General features: G+C 43.5%; 1 protein-coding gene across 1 annotated transcript in view; it reads right to left on the bottom strand.

Moving 5' to 3' along the window:
• The window catches only part of LOC147607189 (ABC transporter F family member 1-like), a 34,971-nt gene extending 18,857 nt beyond the window's left edge, over positions 1-16,114 (bottom strand). Inside the window, exons 1-4 of the mRNA XM_086790955.1 lie at positions 15,876-16,114; positions 15,356-15,596; positions 15,165-15,238; positions 14,875-15,085 (exon numbers count right to left, since the gene is read on the bottom strand). Of these exons, the coding sequence (XP_086647081.1) occupies positions 14,875-15,085; positions 15,165-15,238; positions 15,356-15,577 (507 nt within the window). The 5' untranslated portion in view covers positions 15,578-15,596; positions 15,876-16,114. The remainder of the gene's footprint in view (positions 1-14,874; positions 15,086-15,164; positions 15,239-15,355; positions 15,597-15,875) is intronic.
• Positions 16,115-17,881: the final 1,767 nt, after the last annotated feature.

The following is a 17,881-nucleotide window of genomic DNA, read 5'->3' as shown; positions in this document are numbered from 1 at the left end:
CTAGGCCGGACATTGCATTTGCAGTGGGAGTGGTTTCTAGATACATGGCCAACCCTGGCAAGAAGCATTGGGAAGCAGTGAAAGGTGTCATGAGATACCTGAAGGGCACACAGGATATGTGCATTTGCTTTGGCAAACAGGATGCATTAGTGCATGGTTACAGGATTCGGATTATGCCGGTCATCCAGATAACCGGAAGTCTACTACCGGTTATGTGTTTACATTCACAGGAGGTGCTGTGTCATAGATATCCAGGATGCAGAAGTGCACTGCCTTATCTACTACAGAGGCCGAGTATATTGCAGCCACAAAGGCTTGCAAGGAGGCATTATGGCTATCTCGGTTAGTGGTTGATTTGGACTATACAGGGGATATTCCATTGTTGCATTGTGACAGTCAGAGTGCCATCCAATTGGCAAAGAACCCTGTCTTTCATGCAAAGACGAAGCATGTGGATGTGAAGTATCACTTCATCAGAGAGGTGATAGAGAACAAGCAAATTCAGCTTGTTAAGATTCATACGGATGACAACCCGGCTGATCTGTTTACAAAGAGTTTGCCTCCGGAGCGGTTTGCTCATTGCAGACACTTGATGGGCATTGGATGAGGCCAGTTTCAGCCTTGATATGGCCTTGTATATTATCATGTACATGCTGATTTTTCTTTTCCTTCATTTAAGGGCACTTTGCCTTTAAGTGGGAGGTTGTTGGGGTAAAGGCATTATGCCCACCCTTATAGTGTGTACAAGCCCATAAGTTATAGTACATAGTACACTTAGTACTTTTAATGTACTAAGTGCACTATGTGTACTAGTGCAATATACATGTGTGATAGGGGAGTCACACACACATCTTGGTGAGTTGACTTATCCCCACAACTCTCTCTCTCTCTCTCCCTCTCTCTTGCTTCTCTGTGTATATCTCTAACCCTAATTATCTCTCCCACACAGAGCTAAGTACCTCACAGAAGAGAGTGCGGAGAGTTTGTAAATCCCATTCTCCACTCTGTCTTCCCAAACAACCTGGCATGTTGCTTTGTCCCGGAGAGCAACAAAATGCTCATCAAACTCCACCCGCATGCCAGTCTTGCAAACCTCATGCACTGACAAAAATAAAATCCAAGAGATGAAACATAAAGAACCCGGGAGGAATGCTTCCCCCCTCTACCATCGGAAATAATCTCCAACCTGCCCTCACTGTGAATCGGGATAGTGGATTTGTCACCAATAAAGATGTGACATGTCTGCCTTCGAAGATCCTCTAATAACTCTCGGGAAGGAGTCATGTGCCTGGAAGCACCACTGTCGAGAATGCTTCCCCCCTCTGCCATCGGGAATAATCTCCAACCTGCCCTCACTGTGAATCGGGATAGTGGATTTGTCACCAATAAAGATGTGACATGTTTGCCTTCGAAGATCCTCTAATAACTCTCGAGAAGGAGTCATGTGCCTGGAAGCACCACTGTCGAAAATCCACTCCCAAGTATCCCTAGCAGTGAGACCAACTGCCTCCTTGCTCGAAGATGATGAAGTTCCAGTGTCCATAATCTCCAAGTGCACAAAAGTTGGAATCTTTACAGCTGCAACTGAGGAATCGGCACCTTTTTCGATGCTCCGCTAAGGACATCTCCTCCAGTAGTGACCCTTCTGGCCACAATGGTTACACGTCCGCTCAAAGCATCACCCTCTGAGTTGGGCTTCTTCTCTAAAGACTTTGCCGGTGAATACTTCCCTTTGCCCTTGTTGTTGTTGTTGTTGTTGCGGCCTTTCAACCGCTGGCCAATCAAAGCCGCAAAACCTCTGCCCTGTGGAGGGTTCATAAATCACTCTTCCTGGTCCAAAACCATCGGCACAAGCTCCTCCCATGTAATGGTGTTGAGCCTCCCACTCGTGATCAAAGAAGAATAGAAAGCTCAGTATTGAGGGGTAAGATGAGACAACAAAGTGATAGCCATATCCTCTGAAGATATCTCCTTCCCAGCCTAAAGAATCTCCTACTGAAGAGCCTGGAGTTTGCTGATGTGCTCTCGCATCGTCGAAGACTTTGCAGGTCACCTGTGAGACTGCAAACTGAATGTCCGGCCTCGTAATGCATACATAAATGAGACAACCAACACCTGTCTGATAGAGTGTGACATCAAAGTGATCTCCAGCATCATGAAGACTCAACTTCAAACCTGTCTCCATTGGAGTACCAATAGGCTTGCAGTCTTCAAGGCCAAATCTCCGCAACAATGTCTCAATATACTTTGTTTGACACAAAGCAATACCTCCATCACACTGCTTAAATTGTATCCCCAAATAATGATGCAAATGCCCTCTCAAAAGAGGCATTCAAATCAGCCTTAAAATCAACAATATGACTCTCATTTGGTCCTGTGAGCAGCATGTCATCGACAGAGAGAGCAATGATTAGATGTTCATCATCCACACATTTAACATACAAAGTGCTTTCTGTTGGACTATTCTGAAAACCATGTGCCGTCAAATATGCATGTATCTTTTCATACCAAGCTCGTGGAGCTTGCTTTAAACCATACAAAACCTTTTTCAACTTACACACTTTGTTTTCCTGCCCTCTTTGAACAAAACCACGAGGCTGCGATACATACACCTCCTCATGCAAATCTCCTTTCAAGAACGTAGTCTTTATGTCCAACTGATGTACATTCCAACCATTATGAGCTGCCAATGCACAAATGCTACGAATGGTAGTCATACGACAAGTGGGAGCAAAGGTCTCATCAAAATCAATGCCCTTTTCTTGAGCATAACCCTTTGCAACAAGTCTAGCCTTATAGCAATCAACACTGCCATCTGGCTTTCGTTTCGACTTAAAAACCCACTTACATCCAATGGCCTTTTTACCAATAGGCAAATCACACAAAGACCATGTACCATTCTTCATTATAGCATCATATTCACTTTGCATTGCAGCCAACCAATTTTCTGATTTTGGTGCCTCATCAAATGAAAGAGGTTCTTCCTCTTCACACATACTAGACACAGCCAAAGCATAACAATCTGATGCATAAGAGACATGCTGAAAACCTGAACAAGTACGACTAGACATAGGTACAACAATTTTACTATCACGCAAGGTTGCACCAGCCATTTGGGCATACCTCTAGCCTGCTCATTTTCAGTCCTATCCTCATAAATTACATCCTGTAAATCTGCATCAAAAATAGGCTGATCTATAATGTCGTTTGAAATCTGCATAAGCTGAATATTTGCCTCATTAAGACTTACATTTAAATTCCCACCTGTAAACAGAGACAACAACGTATCAAATACATCCCGTGAGCTCACACCTGTCTCTTTTGTACATGATAACAAAGGCTGCACAGCATCTTCCACAAAAACAACATCTCGACTAATCAAGATACGCTTTGACTGCGGATGATACAATCTATAACCCTTGCTCTCAGCACTGTAACCAACAAAAATGCATTTGACAACCTTATCATCCAATTTTCTACGTTGTTGCACAAGCACTAAAGCATAGGCCAAGCAACCAAAGACACGTAAGTGACCAATAGAAGGCTTCCTGCCATGCCAAGCTTCGTACGGAGTAACAGAAGAGAGAAAAAAGAAAAAAAAGCATGTTGCTTTTCGTTGAACGTTTGAGAGCGAGAGCGAGAGAAGTACTGGATTGCAGATTCGCGTTGATTGGCCGAGTGCTGGGGACACGTGCTAGTTGACGTGTTGCAGGCGGGTAGTCGATCAGGCGCCTAGGACTGTATGCAGACGGCTCAGGCCTGCGTAGCCAGCCCAAGCCGGCGCCCACGCCACGCAAGGCGACCGCCCAGGCCACGTGGCTCTGTGGCCAGGCGTAGGCGCAGCCTATATGTACGCACAAGCGCTGGCCGGAACGCAGCAGGATACGCAGACGGGTACACATGTGTGGCGAATAGGTTGGCGCAAGCGTAAACTTGCCGTGAAGACGACGGCACCATGGTCGACGTCAGCAGCCGGCAGCTCAGCGACGAGCAAATCCAAGAGGAAAGGGAAAAAAAACAAAGGTGAAAGCACACGTTTTTTGGGCTTTCTCTTTTTTCAGTTTAATTTTTTTTTTTAAGTTTTAAAAGACCCCTCCTCCAAGGTTTCAAAGTGTTTATTTTTTTACGAAAATTATATATATATATATATATATATATATATATATATATATATATATATATATTCAAGAAAAAAAACACAAAAGCAAAGGCAAAAGCCAAAGTTAGCTTTTGGAAGCTTTTAGTTTTTTTTGGGAAACCTTTATAAACTCCCTCAAGTGGGCTTCTTGCCACGTATCTCTCAAGTTTTCAAGCTCTCAAGCTCGCTCGCACTTTCATTGTGCAAAGATCAAATTTTCTCTCCACGTACCCTCTTCACGATGTCGACCCAAGAATCAAAGTTGGAGCCCGTCGTGGAACGCAAAGGCTTACCGGCTACGGAAGGTACCGATGCCGATCTTTTTGACGATTTTGTGTCAAAATCAGATTTCCAAGAGTTCAAAGTAGCTCTCGAAGCTTCTTCGACAGAATGTCAGACACAAATCGCAGCCCAGATGCAAGCTTTGCAGAACTCCATCGCTCTATTGACCACTACCCTCTCTACTTTCTCGGGTATGGATACTTTGGCTTCAGCTTTAGGCCCCAACATTACTCCGGAACCGTTCAGAGGCGAGCAAAAGCAGCGAACCAAGGAGATCGTGGACACGTGGCTACATAAGTGGCAAGTTCACTTTCAGTTTCATCCATATGATGATGAAAAGAGGATTCAGTTAGCAGCAAGTTTCCTGTCCGGCAAAGCTTTGCTTTGGTGGAAGGAACTCAACCCTAAGCCAACAACTTGGGCACAATTCGAAGACCTCTTCAAGAAGGAATTCTTCAAGAAAGAGGATGACTATGATGTTGTTGCCCGGTTTTCAGCTTTGACCATGACCTCGCAGCACCTCACTTATGAGGTCTACCTCCAGAAGTTTCGTGACTTGTAGATGAAAGCTACAAAGATGGATCCCACTACTCTTTTGGGGTTTTTCGTAGCTGGTTTACCAGACTCGTACCGATTACAGGTAAAAAATAACAAATGTAAAACTTTGGACGAGGCCATTCATTCAGCTCGTATCTATGATGATACAATGGTCTCTTCCAAGTTGAAACCCGTTACCAAGCAGGGGAACAAGCATAAAAGAAAGTTCTCCGCACCTATGGCTAACACGACAGAAGGAAAGTCTTCGGACCAACCTTCGAAGAGTTCCAGTTCGACACCAGCAAAGAAGAAATAACTCCTTAGGGCTTTAAAGCTCAAGAAGGAAGGACGTTGTTTTATCTGCGAAGAAAAAGGACATATGCGTAACGAGTGCCCAAAGCAAAAGGGTACCAAGACAAACGCAGGACCCAAGCCAAAGGTAGCTAACCAGTTGTCTTTGACAGGTACGTCAATTACTGTACTTTCTCGCCCTAGTACTTGTTCTGATTGTCTGTTCAATTCTGAGGTATTTGGCTTGCATGATCTTCTCCGAGTTTATGGAGAAGTGAATGGCCATAAGATTCACATTCTTTTAGACCCTGGCAGTTCGCATAACTTTGTTAACTACAAACTTGTGCAGAAATTGAGTCTTGATACGACACTCAGCGACCATACCTATGAGGTACGCCTACTTGCGGGAAGGCAAGTTTGGGATCGCAAGGTGGAGATGCTTCCAATCCAGATTCAGGACTACAAAGACACTCTGGAATGCTATGTTATGCATCTAGAAAATGTAGACTTGTTATTAGGGATTGAGTGGTTTAAGTCTCTTCAAGTCCAGATAGATTGGTCTAGTCATATTTTTTCTTTTCAGCATAGGGACAACCAGTATAGTATTTTAGGTGACTGTATTCATCCCTCTCAGGGACCTCTTGTAAATACACTTGATTTTGGAAATATAATGGATTCTTCTTTGTATACCGCTTTCCATTGTGTATTGATTCCACTTTCTTCTTTTCTCATCCCTTCCATGGATGTCAATGAATTAAGTGTGTTTGAAAGCAAAGAATTACAGAAGATACTTGATTCATTTCAAGATGTATTTCCTAAGGAACTGCCATCGGGTTTATCACCTAAACGGACAGTAGATCACCGTATTGACTTGATCCCGAGGTCCACATCCTGTCACTATTCCACCTTATAGAATGAGCCAAGCTGAGGAAGATGAGTTGGCTAAACAACTCGAAGATTATTTAAGGATGGGCCAGATCCGTCCAAGTAAATCACCTTGGGGTGTGGTGCACCTGTGTTGCTTAGGAGAAAGAAGGACATTACCTGGAGAATGTGTATAGATTACAAGAGATTGAACAAGCTGACCATTAAGAACCGTCATCCTCTCCCTAGATCAGATGACCTGATTGACCGGTTAGCAAGAGCGAAATATTTCACGAAGATAGATTTACGTACTGGCTATCACCAAATACGTATTCATGAAAGGCATGTCGAAAGAACCGCCTTTCGGACTAGGTATGGCCATTACGAGTTTCTCGTATTACCTTTTGGGTTAACCAATGCTCCAGCCACTTTCCAACAAATGATGAACGATCTTTTTCGTGAACATTTGGAAAAATTTGTGGTGGTGTTCCTGGATGATATTTTGATATATAGTCGTACTCTTGAGGATCATGTCAGACACCTCACGATGTCTTATCTATTTTGAGACAGAATCAACTATATGCTAAGTTAAGTAAATGTGAGTTCTTTATGACCGACATCATTTACTTGGGACACAAGATCACTAGAGATGGATTGAACATTGACTATGACCGAGTTCAGAAGGTTCTGGACTGGCCTATACCACAAACAGTGAAACAACTTCGTTCTTTTCTCGGTTTTGTTGTTTTTCTTCGGAAATCTGTACGGGAGTACTCTCAGCTCACACTACCCATGACCGACTTATTGAAAGGTCGTGGACGTAAGTCAAATCAACCTATCACTTGGAATAACGATTTGGATATGGCCTTCAGACTTTTGAAAGATAAAGTCAAGGAAGCACCTATCTTAGCGTTACCTGATCCTAGTCGGCCTTATGTTCTTGAAACTGATGCCCGTGACTATACTATCGGGGCTGCTCTATTTCAAGATGATAGACTGGTTGCTTTTGAAAGTAAAAAGCTAGACGACACTCAATCTCGTTGGCCAACCTTGAGAAGGAGCTTTATGCTGTGATTCATGCTCTCAAGGTTTGGAGACATTATTTATATGGCTCCAAGTTTGTGGTATTGACTGATCATCAGTCAATCAAGTATGTGTGTGATACTGATGATTTGAGAGAAAGGAAAGCTCGTTGGGCGTAGTTAATGCAAGATTTTGATTTTGAGATCCATTATCGGAAAGGGTCCATGAATAGTATTACAGATGCGCTTAGTCGAATTCGAGAGGTGAATACTTTGTCGTTCACCAAGATTTCTACTAACTTATTTCAGTCATTGAGAGGACTTTGCAGGACTGATAGTTATTTTGGTCCATTTTGGCAAAAGATCCAGGACGGGAGCTCATTGATTGACCAAGACTCGATGACTGAGCAGTCTACCATTCAGGCTGCAGGAGACCAGTGGATGATTCGGAATGGTTTGCTATTCCGTAATGACAAAATTTGTGTACCACAGATCCCGGACATTAGGTCCAAGATTCTTAAGGAGTGTCACGACGCCCCTTTTGCTGGACACCCTGGGGTACACAGGACGCTATCATTAGCGAAACACACTTTTTATTGGCCGAAGATGAAAGGATATGTAGAAGATTATGTTCTCAAGAGTCAAATTTGTCAGGCAAATAAAGCTGAACGCTTTAGACAGGCTGGGTTGTTGCATCCTTTGCAAATCCCAAGTAATAAATGGGAAAGTATTTCCATGGATTTTATTACCGGATTGCCAAGAACACATCAAGGCCACGATTCTATTTGGGTTGTGGCTTGACAAAAATGGCTAGATTTTTACCGACCCGGAAGACTATTACAGCTACGCAATTAGCACAGCAGTTTATCGAGCAATTGTTTAGACTGTACGGGTTACCGCAGGACATAGTCAGTGATAGGGACTCTAAGTTTACGAGTGATTTTTGGAAACTTGTTTTTGAGAAGTTGGAAACAACTTTGAATTTGAGTTCCTCAAATCATGCTCAATCTGATGGCCAAACTGGAAGAGTGAATCAGATTTTGGAGGATATGCTTCGGGCATATGTATCCAAAAGACAGAGTTCATGGGAGGATTATCTTCCTATGTTAGAATTTGCTTATAACAGTACTAAGCATACAAGTACAGGATTTAGTCCTTTCATGCTTATGTATGGTTTTCAACCTAGATCACCTGTTAACAGTAGGATTCTCAGGACTTCAGCATGATGCAGCACGTAATTTTTTGCAAGATATGCAAGAAATGTTGCAAGTTGCAAAGGAATCTATTAGAAGTGCTCAAGACCGAGACAGGTTTTATTCTAATAGACATCGTTCACCTAGAGAGTTCTCTGAAGGAACGATAGTGTATTTGCGAGTTCCGAAAGATTTCGAGACTTTACGGACAGGTAGATCTCCGAAATTATCCCCTAGATACTGTGGACCATTTCGTATTACACAACGGATTGGTTCAGTTGCATATGAATTGGATTTGCCTTCTCATGTGAAAGTTCATCCTGTATTTCATGTCAGTAGACTTAAGGAAGTACTGGGTGGAGCAGATCAGTTAGTTACTGCTCAAGAAATTATAATGTCGAGGACATGACATTTGTTCTGCACGAACCTAAAAAGATTCTTGGATTTCGTGAGCGACGATTGCGTAATACGCTTATCACGGAATACAAGATCAAGTGGAAGGATCGTGTTGAGGAGGACGCTACATGGGAGACATTGACTACTCTTCAGAGAGATTACCCTGGCTTTTTAGTGAGCTCAGGAGTGAGCTCTTAGAGGAAGGGGAGTATGTCATGTGCACAGTGCGTATCTACCGTGTGCTACCGCATGCAAGACTAGTTTCGAGGCTTGGGGAAGCTTGGAACTAGGCAAGCTGATTGACGAGCTGAGTTAGGGAAATACTAACGGGCGGGCACCCAAGTATGGACGAGCGGGCGCCCAAGTGTGGACGCCCGATGACCGGCCAAGAGCCTATAAAAGGGTTGCCAAGGTTAGTTATTGGGATATAGAGAGTCTCGCGAGTTTGTGAGAGCTCTATGGTCTTGGAGCCTGGATCTAGTGCAGACGTGCACCTGCTTTCTGCAGCCGAGGCCGACAGCAGTCTCGAGGCCCGCGAGGGCAGCTTCGTAGCGGTATGGGACGTCGCAAGGAAGAGATTGGTCGGTATGTCATCCTAGTTAGCTCAGCTCGTGGCTCGGTGGGGACAGCCAAGTCTGTGGGCTTGCCCACGGCTGTCATGGTTGGGAGGTGAGTCAGGCATGCACCCCCTTGGTTGTTTGTTTGTTCGTTCGTTTGTTTGCAGGTTTCGAGTCTCGAACCGAGATCGATCACGAGGAGATCCGTGGAGATTTGACAGACACATGTTGAGTACATATGCAACACACATGACAACCTCAAGCCAAAACGCATGTGGCAAAGCTTGGCTCTTGACCATACATCGTGCCATCTCCATAAGTGACCTGTTTTTCCTCTCAGCAACACCATTTTGCTGAGGGGTATACGGCACTGTACATTGGTGTTTTATCCCATGACTAGCCAGAAATGCATCAAACTCTTTAGACATGTACTCCCCCCCTCGATCAGAACGACGGAGGGTGCCCACAGTACAATTGGATACATTTTCAACCATAAGTAAAAACTGTTTGAAGCACAAAAACACTTCGGACTTTGCCTTCAGTGGATATACCCATGCATGCCTTGAGTAATCATCAATGAAAGTCACGAAGTACAAGTGTTTACCACATGACGGAGTTTGCATAGGCCCACATACATCACTATGTACAAGTTGCAATTTGCGAGTGGCCCGCACAGAACCATCCTTTGGAAACGCAGAACGCTGCATTTTACCCAAAATACAGCCTTCACAAACATGTTTCAATGGTACCTCAAGAGGGAGCAATGAAGCAACCGTATCAAATTTTTGCGAACGCAGCAAACTAGCAAAGTTTAGATGACCAAAACGAGCATGCCATAGTTTTGCATCTGAAACTGCCTTTTCATCAGAAACTGCATTTGCTGAATCTTCCACACACTTGTCATAAGAATTGAGCCTATACAGCCCACGAAACTAGGTGCCAGATACAATAATCGTATCACCAGAAGTCAAATCATGAACAGTACATCTGTCATCCACAAATTTGACTACAAGTCCAAGTCTAGCAAGTGCAGAGACAGACAATAGATTCTTCTTTATCCCTAGCACATACAAAGCATCTGAAAGTGTGAAAGCGCTGCCATTTGCAGCGGTAAGCATAATTTTACCAATGCCCTTCACTAGGTAAGAAGCATTATTGGCACATGTGAGTATTCCCATTAGGGACAGCCTCAAGACAAGTGAACATATCACGATGCGAGGTAATGTGCTTTGTAGCACCACTGTCAAAATACCATACATGAGAGTCAACAGAAACTGCCAAACATGCATCATGTACAGATGGATCATACTGGCAATACACGCTAAACGCCCATTCTGTATCCTGCACAACATTTGCAAAATCTGCATTTGTAGAAGCATCCGCTATTGTGGCTGCATTTGACTCTTTCTTCTTTGCCTCTTTAGCCTTTAGCTTAGGACAATTCTTAATGACATGATCAGTTGCCTTACAATAGTTGCACCTCATTTTTTTCTTGCCTTTATCAAGAGCCTTCTCAGACCTATTGTTGCTACCTGTGGAAGGAGAAGAAGTTGCAAACCTACTAATAGGAGAAGAAACAGTGGAAGGGGCTGCCTTACCACTTCTTCTCTGCTGGGCAGCAACAAATGCTTGATCAACTGCACGCTGCCTAGCCCTATTTTGCTTGGACTGCGCTTCTTGTAAGAGCTTGTTGATTAAAGTATCATACTTGACAACATCAAGTCTGTCCTCAGTAACAAGTCTCCACGTGGAAACAAAAGTCTGATATGACTCAGGTAAAGCATCAAGAACAGTCTGCACAAGAGAATGATCAGGAATAATCTCACCCGCAGAAATCAACTGTTCCTTGAGATCTTTAATCTCAGCAAGAAAAACATTCATGTCATCATCTTCCTACATAATCTTCGATTCTAGCTCTTTACACAGGTAAGAGATTTTTGCCTCGTTACGATCTCCATACAAACCAGCTAGAATATCCCAAGCCTGTTTTGCTGTTTTAGCTGAACGAATATGTGGGGTGATGTTACGTTTGACAGAGTGCAATCAAGGCATGAGCCTGCGCATCTTTACCATTCCAACGAGCTTGTTCAGCAGTGGGTAAAACAACAGCAACAGTAGAGCTGCTAGAACCTGCAACATCCTCAACAGATCCTACATCCACAGAACCTGGACGTACATCCATACCCTGCACAATGTTCCACACTCCTTTTGCAACTAAAACATGCTGCATCATGTATGCCCAAAGTAGATAGTTGCTGTCTCCATCCAATTTGTCATCAGCAGACAACATGCGAAATACATCATTGCTGTTATCAGCCATGGCCATTGACTGAAACTGATACAAAAGCTACCTGTAATGAAGCAAAGACTGAACAGAAAACAACTCGTTCTATGTAGCACGGTCCAAAATAGAATACGTATGCCTGTTTTGCAAAAAATTACACTGTCAAAATTTTTGCACAAAATGACGAAAACACCTGTGCAGAACTTGAAATGCAAAAACGGAGCCCGAAACGACCTCAGATGCAATTTCTGAGAACGCAAAGCCCTACGGGTTGATCTGCAAGAGTATAGAGACCTGCAAGCGCTCGTGAAACCTCACCTCAATCGGAGAACGTGAGTCGGAGGATGCTAGCGGCGTAGCCCTGGGAGCCGATGCCTGCTCTGATACCAATTGTTGGAATTAGGGTTGCAGAAAAACACACAAAGCTTGGAGAAGAAGAAGCAAGAATGCACACACCACACAATGTATTAGATTGTGTCAATGTACAAAAGATAAGTTAGCCCTTGAATGATGGGCGTATATACAAGCCGAGGAAAAAAACCTCCTAAAGAGGAAAAAGTACCCCGGTGGTCCTAAGTGTGTTCACACACATCACTGCCTATACATATGGCAACATTTTCTGTCATCATGGTTTGTGCTCTTGAATGGCACCAATTTGTGTGCATAGCACATGTTTCTGTGCGAGGCACTAGTTTCTTGTGCATGACACTTATATAAGTGTCTTAGCACCTGGTTCATGATTTTCATTGGCATATGATTATCTCATTGATATTGGTGCTTGAGACACAATTGGCTCTTGTACCTGTGTCTAGCATATCTTCCATGGAATTCTCGCCCATTTATTTTGGGACATGATTTTGATATTGGTATTATAGAGACGTATCTAGTCTCACCCATTTCTTTGGGACATGGATTCTTCAATTATATTAGATTTTTGAGACTGTCATCGTCTCGCCCACTTGATGGGACATGATTATATCTTGAATATATGACTTGAAGCTTAAAGTTGCGAACAACTTTTAAGAAACTGGGGAGGATGTCACCAGCCTGGACATTTCCCAGTATGAAAGGGGTCTGGTGGACTCCAAGATGTCTAAATATTTAGAAAGTACAAGCTTTGGGAATGGGGGATTATCCTAGAATACAAAGGACCACACTCCTAAAATTTAGGAGAGTTGCTATTTTTGGCCCGACTCCGATGGAAATTCTATTCGCGTCATTACATCTCGAATTGAGCAGATACCAAGAGTTGGCAAAGTGCCTTTGACAGAATGTCTACCAGTTGGGATATTTTTAGAGATAAAGTTTATGGAAGGATCCATCTCTTAGATTGGGACATGTGGCAAGAAAGTGGACCAAAGGTCATACAAGTGGCCTGACACTTGTTAGAAAGAGGATCAAAGTGAGACATGTGGCCTCACACTTGTCACTTCAGCTATTGTGTGGCTCTCCACTTGTCATTGTAGCCTTCTCTTGCCATTTTAGCTCATGGGAGGCCCAAATCTATAAATTGGAGCCCTCTCTCTTCATTAATGGAGGCTCTCTTGCTACACACTAGCCTCTACCACCGTTACAGGCTGCCCTAATGATGGCTACTCTCTTTCTCTCTCTCTTGAAGGCTGCTCATGAAGAATACCGGCTGTTGGGGACTGTTTTGGAGGCTTCCATCGCGAAGAAATACTGAAGACAAGGGTATTTAATCATTTATTATGATTTCTAGTCATTGTACTTGTTGTACAAGCCATTGTACCAACTGTACCAACCACTGTACTGACTGTACCAGCCCTTGTACTTGTTGTACCTACTGTACCAACCATTGTACCAGCCACTGTTCTGGCTGTACCAACCCTTGTACCGGCTATACCAACCACTGTACCTACTGTACCAGCCACTGTATCTATTGTACCGGCTGAATGGAGAGCTCAACCTGTTGTACCAGCTCTATTGCATGAAGACCCGTGGTTTTTGGGAAAGAATCAGCACCCACACGGAGGTATATGGATTATATTGTTGGCTCAGCATTTCTACAGCCTATGTTCCGGCTTGGTTGCCCCGTGTTGGGGTATGTTAAGGCATTTGTATACGGATAATCCGGCATCTTCCGTGGGGAGAGTAAGGCCCTCAAAGCTTGTACATGAAATTATTCTCCTTGGGTAATAAAATACTCCAAGGGGGGGGTCGGCCCATTCCGGCCTCTATGCAGTCACACGTGCAAGCTCCATTTTCAGCATTTGTGGATGTTTTATCGCTTTTATGTTTTATGCAAAGTGATGATGGATATGTGTTAAGGCTGTGGCTATGTTTAAATGTTTTAATATGCATTGATGGTATCAAAAGTGTGTCAAGGCCCTAGTCCCCCGGGCACTTGCCGCGAGTTTCACTTTGCTTCTCTCCAACGGCTTCAAAGAGTTCCCCCAATAGCACGTGGATTAAGAGTCGGCTTCCTGCCACCGAGGGCACGATGCATCGGATGGGGTTCCCAATGGAGTGGATCAGTGGTGTTTCAAGACTTTACTCAGCCTCTCACATTCAGAGAGCCCGAGGCGACAGATTCCCCTTTCCTGCTCGGTCCGGCAAGGCTATCCACTGGCACCTTACCTTTTCCTATTCGTCACGAAGGCCATAAGCAGTTTTCTCTCAGCTTTGTCGTGTTTAAGTGCTCATAATTACGGTTAATTTGATTCCAAGAAACATGCTCGACCTACACAATACACCACACTAGGGGTCGAAGATGGGCCAACCCCCCTCCTAAATGTTATATTACCAAAAGGAGTCTACTTCCTCATACAAAATCACGGGTGCCCCCGGGATTCATTACCAGCCTGCACTTGAATATTCGTAAGTACAACCAAGATGAATGCAATTAAACAAAAAATTCATGTGACCACCTGTCACCACGCCAAAAGATGCTCACAAACATGTAGCATCTCCCCACACTGTCTACACGTCCACGAGGCCTGCATATGTCATCCCACCATCAAGCTTCTCCAAAAATATCCTCACAAGCTTCCCCCTTGCTTCAAGCTCGTAGACACAAGCTCCTGCCTTGCTTCAAGCCTATAGACACACCCATCACATGTAGCTGGCCATGCAGTGGGTTTGGATGAACCCAAGGACTTGGATGAGTCCTGTAGTTGGGTTATTGTGGATATACCCAATTGAAGCTTTTGAGAAAAGAATTGAACCCAGTTGAAAATTTGCACTAGGATGGAGAATTTTGAAAGATGTATTTGTTTGAAAAATTAACTTGAGAATGAGATAAATCACAAAGTTAGAATTACTAATGAAGTCTCAGCAAGGATGTTAATACCTGAGCAGCCAAGATTTCAACATCTTTCTCAAGTCTCAACCTCTCTTCATCTACATTCACAACAGCTCGCAAAGCAGTCAAGTCTGTCGCTTCAATTTCACGAGTTAAATGGTAGATGTCCATATGCTCTGGAATTGGGAGCTCTCGACACCCTATGGCTGCCAGAAGAGTGGACTTTCCACAACCATTCAAGCCCAACAACCCATACCGCCTGGCACAGCCAAACGTGGTCTCAGTCCAGCATGTAAGTCAAGGATAAAATTCATCAAGGAAAGTTATAACGCATGTACCTCCCATAGTTCAGCTCAAGGCTTGAGTCTACAATCAAGTCATGACCATGAAATGTGACAGTCAAACTTTCAATCTGTAAATGGCATATGTCCAGGTAAAGCTGTAAGCCTCTGTATGTAAAATACTAACCAGTCTATAAGGGAAAACAGTTGGATCCACCACAGAACAAAACACCTGTTGAAGCTCTTACGTGTATATCCCTGGACTGCAGATGCGAAGCAAGGACTCCTGTGCATGTCCTGTCAGTTATCTGCATGGATGCCATCTCATCTACAACTTCATTGGTGCTGCTGTTGGACACCCCATTACTTTTAGATGACGTTGTTGTGGTAGAAGCTGACTTTGATCCGCGCTTGACGGCTGCTGCTGCCTTCTTCTGAGCTGCCTTCTTCTTGCTTGCATCTGACACCATTTTTCAAATACTTGACAACCTGTGGCATGCAGTTTGGAACGTAAGAGTTTTCTTATTAAAAAAGGCGTCGATTTGGCGACGAGGTATGTAATGTGTATTGTATCTAAAAGTTGACCCATCCCCCGTCCACCTCCACTCCTCTCCCACCGCCATGTATGTTAAACAACAATATCATCTTACTGTAATCCATCTACTTCTGATCTGTAGACAGAGAAAGCAAGACACTTCCTCCCCCCCAACCTCTCTCTCTCTCTCTCTCTCTCTCTCTCCCCCCCCCCCAATCCCATGAATAGCATACCTTGAACAGGAAGAGCACAGAGAGAAGGTATGTTATTCCTAGGACTAGGATTTACTACTCGGAGTAGCAATAGCAAGTCGAGCAAACGATGGCCTTTCCCTCCAGCGCGACGTGAGGGGTTCAACAAGGGCAGCCACACAGTCCAGCTTTGTTCCTCTTTATAATGCGCCGACGCCAGTGCTCCCTTGGTGTTAGGTAGACGCTAGACGCGCGTCAAATGTTCACGAATATTTTTGCAGATCTTTTGAGGGGAGAAGATCCGTTTAAATACGAGAACTTTGTAGGTCCATTGTTTCCAAGTAGGTTTTTAATAAAACTAGTTGGGAACCATGCTTCTCACGTCTTTTGAGGCTTCCAAAATCAAATTCTACCAAACCTCCTCAAGCTTCCTCCTCTCCTTTTCAAGTGGCGGCTTTGTGAAACTCTTCCTTAAGATAATATAGAGAAGAATCACACAAGAAGAAACCTGAATCCAAGAAATTCTTGTCACGTAGCGGCTTTGTGAAACTCTTCCTTAAGATAATATAGGGAAGAATCGCACAGGAAGAAACCTGAATCCAAGAAATTTGAAGGAAGACATACACACTAGACAACCGCGCTTTCTGTTTCACTGCACACTACACAGGCCTACCAGAGGTGTGATGATTTGGGAGGACAATCGATCACATTGAGCCCTTGGTACGATGAGTGTGGACGGTTCACCCTCATGTGACAAAGCACGAAGAAGAGGGACGATGATATGCCTCACGACAAAGCAAAGAGGAAGAACAAGGATGACGATCGACTTTCATGAGCAACAAAGAAGCAGTGAATGTCAATATATAAGAAACAGATAGTCCAGAAAAAGAAGCACACACCACAATATAGCGAACACGAACAGATAGCAATCATATAGAGACATGCATGCCGATGTACAACGTGCCATGTGAGCGAAGGATATGAACCAAGAAACAAAAGACAAACTACAGTATGGCAAAGACAAACAAATACCAATGACACAACAACATGCAGATCGATGTAGAACATGCCATGCAAAGGAAGGATATATAACACCATGGAGCCACAACCACAAGCATCGAAAACCATCGAGAAGGACGACATGAGCAGAACAAGTCCAGAAACAAGTCACTGAAGGCTGTGCAAAAGAAGTCTACAAGCACGATGGCACAAAGGTTGTTAGCCCATGACCATGGAAGCCAATGACACAACGACATGAAGAAGGTGTCATCCAAGAGCACAGCCAACGGAGAACATCCAGAAGTACGAGACATGAAGAAAAACATGCCGCTACGCAAGAACGCTCAAAGAGGCAACGAACATGAGAAGGGCGGAGGTGGTCAAGAAGTAGAGCATATGACGAAGACAGATAACTGCCGAAGACCAAAGTGCCGAGCAGAGCGGACGATCGACCGATCGAGACGAATAGCGATGCTCAACAAGGAATAATGATTGTTCAGGTCATGCGATGCCATGCAAATACAACAGCTGTCCAGTCATGCGAGAGATCACATTCAGAAAGAGAAGACACATGTACAATCAAGATGAGCAATGTGTGTGTATCACACATAAGGGATCTTGTCTATATCATATTATTTATTATTATTATTTATGATTTGATGATGGTGCAAAGATCACCAATTTAGGTGTCGCACGAGATTTTTGTTGTTGTAGTATTTTCTTTACACAACTAAGAACAGTTGCTTTCTCAAACGGGAGGACTGTTACAGGTATATATTTTATCATATTTTTGATGAATTAACAATCGAATAAAAATATGCTTGATTTAATGTGTGCAGGAATCGACTTAATAGAATGTGCAAATGTGCACAAGATTAATATATGTGAAAATATGCACAAAGTTATTTTATGTAGCAAGGTCCACTAGCAATTATATTTGGGCAAAGGTTTTTATATGTACAAACCTTAGGGATTTTGATATGATTAAAAATATGTAAAGTAATACCCCAAAAGTGGAAAAAGCAAGCCCAATTTTGTACGCTCATCTA

Source organism: Cibotium barometz, chromosome 56, assembly GCF_041138505.1.
Source record: "Cibotium barometz isolate CiBa-2024 chromosome 56, ASM4113850v1, whole genome shotgun sequence".
In the NCBI taxonomy this organism is placed as follows: domain Eukaryota; kingdom Viridiplantae; phylum Streptophyta; class Polypodiopsida; order Cyatheales; family Cibotiaceae; genus Cibotium; species Cibotium barometz.
Note: the sequence above shows the minus strand (reverse complement) of the source record. Positions and strands in the feature narration are given on the sequence as shown.